Raw genomic sequence first — 6,487 nt, forward strand, 5'->3', positions numbered from 1 at the left:
TATTTCATTGGGGAAACATAAGGGTATGAATGTGCACACATACACCCGCAAATCAGATACGATTTGTGGGTAAAATTATGGGACAACCGGTAATGTTGCCCCAAAACATTTTACACGCATTTAATACTTTTTGACCCCAGTATCCACTATTAGATCTCGCTCCCGAAGTCCCAGTTCTGTAATTACACCTTGTTTTTAGGGGTAACCAGCCGGGCTTCATCTTTATTATGAAGGTTGGCTACACTCACCTTTTTAAGGAAGCTTATGTGGCATATGGCTAGCATCCACCCAACAACCCTGTTGGTCCCAGCTGTGTGTCTGGACAAAACTCCATGCTAACACCCCCTAACATCCACACCGCCAAACCTTAATAGATCCAGAAATTCGGATAGACCATACAATATCCTGAGGCATACTTCACCCCCACAATGACAGCCACTTTACCTTTTGTTTAAAAATGTCCCCTTATTCCCTTTAAAATGTAAGCTCTCCATCAGGGACCTCCTTACCTTCTGTATGTGTTTACGCTTTTTTTGTCCTTTTTTATGTCATTCTGCTTATGTCTTTGATGTCACTCTGTACCCCCACTGTACAGCCCTGCAGAATATGTTGACGCTATAAAAATAAAATATAATAAAAATCGATTAAATGTCAATCATTTTCCTAGATGCATACTCCATAAAGGGAGTTGCACAAGTTCTATATATTTGTTTTTCATTCTTACAGGGCTTTGCAAACCTCATGGGTCTCTTGTTTACATGTACAGAGCTTTCCAAGCAACACATGTCTCTTCTTCCAATATATAGAGCATCCCAAACCTCACAGGTCTCTTCTACTAACGTAATAAGCATTCCAAATCTTACAGGTCTCTTTCTCATTGGTACAACCATTTCCCGACCTCACAGGTATCTCCTCCAGGTGAACAAACATTTTCAGATCTCACATGGTTTCTTCTTCACATGTAAAGAGCTTTCCAAACCCCAACGGTCTCTTTTTCAATTGTAAACCAGAGTGAATAATAAAATTGACAGCGTGAAATGTTCCTTTCTCAAAGTTATATTCATTCTCATTTGTAATGTTTCAACAGATCAGTTATTTTTCAACCAGCCTTGTCCTCAGTGACCGAAATTTGTTCCCGTCCTTCTTCCGGACCATCCCCAGTGATGAGTTTCAGTCCCAAGGTCTGGCCCAGCTGGTGTCTCACTTTGGATGGACTTGGATAGGACTCTTGGCCACTAACAATGACTACGGTCAATTTGGGATCCAGGTTGTTCAGCAGGAGATAGTCAAGGTTGGGGCTTGTGTGGCCTTTGTTGAGTACATCTTGACCAGCCAACCCAACAGGAACACTCCCCACATTGTCCGTGTCATCAGGGAGTCAACGGCCAAGGCAGTTGTGGTGTTGTCTATTGATTCTGATCTTCTACCAGTGGTGGAAGAGCTGGTGAGGCAAAACGTGACAGGGAAAATTTGGGTGGCCAGTGAATCGTGGTCAACCTCTGCTCTCCTTTCCAATATGAAGTTCCGGAGCATCCTGGTGGGCACCATCGGTTTTGCCATACATTCTGGGTCGATGCCAGGGTTCTTTGAGTACTTCCACGCCATCCACTCCTTAAAATCAACTAATGATACATTCATAAGGGAGTTCTGGGAGCAGACTTTCTCTTGTAAGTGGTGGGACCAGAAGAATCTAGATGACTGGACAGGTAACACAACAATTCCACAATGTAGCGGAATAGAGAAACTGGAGAGCTCAATGGCTGAATCAGATCTGAGAATCAGTCTCAATGTCTACACATCAGTTTATGCTTTTGCATGGGCCTTACAAAGCCTGCTCCACTGTAAGCCTGGAAGTAGACCATTCAATGATGGTGTCTGTGCCAACATCTCATCATTTCGACCTTGGCAAGTAAGGCTAAATATTTAACTTTGTTCCTACATGGGACTTACCCTTTAACCCATTAAACATGCCACTGTCATTAGGTCAATTTGATCCTATGTGAGACTGACTTTTTTTAGTCACTGGTTAAATGTCTCACATCTTCTTCTTCCAGCTTCTCCATTACATTAAGAGTGTAAACTTTGAGACCAAAGACAGGACCCAGGTGTTTTTCGATGCTAAAGGAAATCCCCCAGCCCTCTATGATATAGTGAACTGGCATCTGGGCACCAAAGGCACCTTGGAGCAGGTGAAAGTGGGAAGTTATGACTCAAGTGCCCCTGATGGAAAGATCTTGAGAGTAGACAGTGCGGCTATTATTTGGGCCAGTGGAGATACACAGGTATGTCTGGGAAAACCTTATACTATTAGCAAAAACATTGAGTAGATTGGATTAATGGCTTTTCAATGCAAGTCACTTTTTTATATCCACTTACTCAGCTTGTTGGTAAAGCACTAGGAGACAGAGAGAAAACGGAAAGAGAGATAAAGAGTTAGAGAGGGTGTGAGAAACTTTGTGTGGGAGAGTAGAGAGTGAGAGAAACATAAAGAAAGATAGGATGTACGTGAGAGAGGGGGAGAGAGAATGTTCTGAGAGGAAAAGAAAGAGGGACAACTTGTGTGAGAGTGAGTGTGTGAGTGTCACGGGAGACCAGGCAATTACACCGTTATACCGGGATCATATCACTGAGTAAAGCAAGATGATTAAATCAATTATAATTTATTTACTTAAATAGGCAAACACACAATGTTACATAAAATACAGGATAATAGCACAATTACTTGGGACTGGGGTAACAAAACTATACTCTATTAGGTGCAGGGACTTCAACATCCATAAGTTTACCCTCAGTAGTCTTGGAACTGCAAAGATTCCAGGCAGATTTTGCTGAAGCAGAGCCTTGCCTCTTTTCTTGCTGGAAAAATGTTAGAATATTGGGAAACTTAAAAACTTGGGAGAAATCTAAAATATCTGAGCTGCGTTAGGGTTTTTAAAACCTCTCAGTTTCATTCACAGAAATCTTACAGCCCAATCAAAAAGCCTGAAAATTTTCTCAGCAACCAATCAGAGCAGGTCTCACCTTGATGATGATGTCAGAGACAGGACATGTGTTGAGCCAGCTTGAAAAAAACGTGTGGGCTGGAAATATGAATCAGCCACTGGAAAATATTCCCACAAGCAGCAACTTCCCCCCAGCTAACCCCTTGCTGGCTCCACTAAGTCTGAAAAAAACCCAAATGGCTATTGAGGCCTTTTCCTCCACCCCTCCTTGCTACCAAATGGCCCCACACCTCCATATCCTGGATTCCCTTTGAAACTAGAAGGCAGGGTAGCCATCATGTCTCCTATGCAAATGCTTAACTGCATGGATTTTTATACATAGAGTATAACACCCTCTGAACCTTACTTTACTAAAGTATAAATCTTGGGGACCCTACCCACCCCTAAACAGGTCAGGGTTTCCTATACTTCAGAAGGGACACCTTGGCATTAACTGGGGTACCCTTATGTTACCTTGGGATCCCCGCAGCTACAGGAACACTTTTCATCCCTGTGCCTCATTTTACTGTGCACAAAGCATACATGTACTTAACACACTTGGTTAATAAAATATACACTTTAACAATCCTAAACCTTTCTGGTTATGGGGAAAAGAGTAAGAAACTGCACGTAATTTCTCCCTAGACATATCCCCCCTCCCCCCCCCCCCCCCACACAGACACTTTATAATCAACTTAGTACGGATTCTAAGATTCCCCTTACAACCTAAAATGATTGGAGTACCTCAGACCCCTTATACCGGTTTTGGGTGACCGGGGCATTTACTTAGTGTCCTCATTAACCTAGGGACCCTTTGACTGTTTCAGGGACACCTCACACCCTATGCCCCTTTTACCTTTCTGGTCTGTGCTGAAGCAGGGAAACCCTGTGGTGAGTCGCACAAGCGTTTTCAAGGGGAGATATTACAGGGATCATGTGTCTACATGCATCCAGGCATCCGACCTGATTCCTGGGTACATTTTTAGGGGAACAGCAACTCTGGACCCTGTCTTGATAGACACAATCTGCGAACACTTTCACAGCAAAAACTCCATTTGAAACTCATACCACAGCCACATCTGCTTACTGGCACTCCTGGAAAGGTAAAAACATATCAAATACTTTATCACCACACAATTAAAGGTTATGCATATACAACACTGGGTTCAAGAGCTGACACTCTATAAACCCAACACATGGATCAGGGGTAACCAAACGGGCTTACATCTTTATTTGAAAGCCTGGCTACCCCCTACCACCACAGTGAGAGAACAAGTTAGTCCTAGATCCGGAAAGGTCTGTTAACTCAGTGCTAATAACGAGACGTCAGCAACGGATCTCAGGTGTGGTGTCTGTGCATACTGTAGGTATCTCACCACATGTGTGTATAAACTGTGTTTAGGAAAGTACAGACGAGCCAACGAGTATTCTAAAACTGGCCTTAAACTAGCCAGGTACATGCTGGGTACATGCTGGGTACATGCTGGGTACATTTGAGTGACATTTCTGCAGAGGCTAATGGCCCATCGAATTAACACAGCAGGGGTTCCTGGCAGTCCAACTTAGTTTGAATGGGACTGCCAGGGACCCCCGCTGTTAATCCGATGGGCCATTAGTCTGTCTGCAGAAATGTGTGAAATGTTGCAGCATGTACCCAGCATGTACCCAGCATGTACCTGGGTCTTTTTGGAGATTGCCCCAGGTTTGTTTTAGAATAATCGTCGGCACCACAGTATATAAGTACATTTGGAATAAAGCATATTTTTCGATTTTAATTGTTACAATTCTTTACTAGTTTTAAAGTCAAAGATAACTCATGAAATCACTGCTCATATTATTTATTAGAGAATATTTGTCATTGTGTCCCACCCCATACCTTGTATATAGAAATGTGAAACTATTTTAAAGACAGAGCGATTCCCAACAATTCCATATAATTTCCCGTAGGTTCCTCTCTCTATGTGTAGCCCAAGTTGTCTCTCGGGGTCTAGGAAGATGGCTTTAACAGGAAAAGCTGCCTGTTGTTTTGCTTGTGTCCCATGTCCCCAAGGAGAGATGTCCAACCAAACAGGTAAGAAGGTCACAGATAGTTTGGGAAAATTCATATAATTTCTGACAAACGTTGACATCAGTGTTCCCTTCCAGATGCTGTGGAGTGTCAAAGATGTTCCTGGGACACATGGCCTAGTGTCCAACAGGACAGGTGTCTCCCAAAACCCATACAGTTCTTCTCCTACACAGAAACGTTGGGTATCAACTTAGCAGCTATTGCCCTCTCCTCTTCCATAATCCCTATTAGCATTCTGGGAGTTTTTATCTATCACAGGAAAACGCCTATTGTCCGTGCAAACAACTGGTTCCTCAGTTGTCTACTCCTGGTGTCCCTGTCCCTCTGCTTCCTTTGCTCATTGGCTTTCATCGGATACCCGCAACCTGAGAAATGTCTTCTGCGTCAGGTGGCATTTGGCATTGTCTTTGCCCTGTGTGTCTCATGTGTCTTGGTCAAAACTATTACAGTTGTCATTGCCTTCAACGCCACCAAGCCGGACAGCAGATTAAGAAAATGGACAGGGACAAAGGTGTCCTACTTTGTCATTGGCCTGAGTGTTCTCATTCAGTTGTGCGTGTGCATGATGTGGTTGTTCCTTTCCCCTCCCTTCCCAGAACATGACATCCAAACCCAACCTGGGATAATCATCATTGGGTGTAATGAGGGCTCCTCCACTGCCTTTTGGTGTATGCTAGGATATCTTGGCTTCCTGGCCAGTGTCAGCTTCATCGTTGCTTTTTTAGCCAGACGGCTTCCCGACAGCTTTAATGAGGCCAAGTTCATCACTTTCAGCATGCTGGCCTTCCTCAGTGTCTGGGTGTCCTTTATACCGGCGTCCCTCAGTGCACACGGCAAGTACACTGTGGCCATGGAGGTCTTTGCCATTCTGTCCTCCAGTTGGGCCCTGGTGGTCTGTATCTTTGTTCCCAAGTGCTTCATCATCCTCTTCAGGCCCCAGATGAACACAAAGAAGCATCTGCTAAGTATCCATGCCAGGGATGGAAAGGCGTAGACTGTTAAGTTATAGTTATTCAGTGGGTCCAATGTTAAAAGGAGGTAGCAGATGGAGAGAGAATAAGACTTGGAGGTTGTATCTCTTCACTCAGTTATGACCTACAGCCTCATCTGCTGTACACACAGCTATGTCACCTCTTCTGCTATTCCTGTACCGACTGTGATTGTACGTGTAGCCATTCTCTCAAATATTTATTTATTTATAAAATATTTTACCAGGAAGTAATACATTGAGAGTTACCTCTCGATTTCAAGTATGTCCTGGGCATAGAGTTAAGACAAATAATACATGGTTACAAATACAGTTACAAAAATGAACAGGGTATACATTATATACAAGACATTGCATGTACAGTTAAAGAAAATATATATTATGGGCGTATGAAACAGTTACAGACCAGATTAAAACGTGAGACAGCCTTAGATTTGAAAGAACTTAAAC

General features: G+C 43.3%; 1 protein-coding gene across 1 annotated transcript in view; it reads left to right on the forward strand.

Moving 5' to 3' along the window:
* Positions 1–6,043, forward strand: part of LOC142471467 (extracellular calcium-sensing receptor-like) — a 64,080-nt gene extending 58,037 nt beyond the window's left edge. Inside the window, exons 6-9 of the mRNA XM_075578265.1 lie at positions 1,093–1,909; positions 2,055–2,282; positions 4,929–5,052; positions 5,127–6,043. Coding sequence (XP_075434380.1) covers positions 1,093–1,909; positions 2,055–2,282; positions 4,929–5,052; positions 5,127–6,043 — 2,086 coding nt within the window. The remainder of the gene's footprint in view (positions 1–1,092; positions 1,910–2,054; positions 2,283–4,928; positions 5,053–5,126) is intronic.
* Positions 6,044–6,487: the final 444 nt, after the last annotated feature.

Source organism: Ascaphus truei, chromosome 20, assembly GCF_040206685.1.
Source record: "Ascaphus truei isolate aAscTru1 chromosome 20, aAscTru1.hap1, whole genome shotgun sequence".
Lineage (NCBI taxonomy): Eukaryota > Metazoa > Chordata > Amphibia > Anura > Ascaphidae > Ascaphus > Ascaphus truei.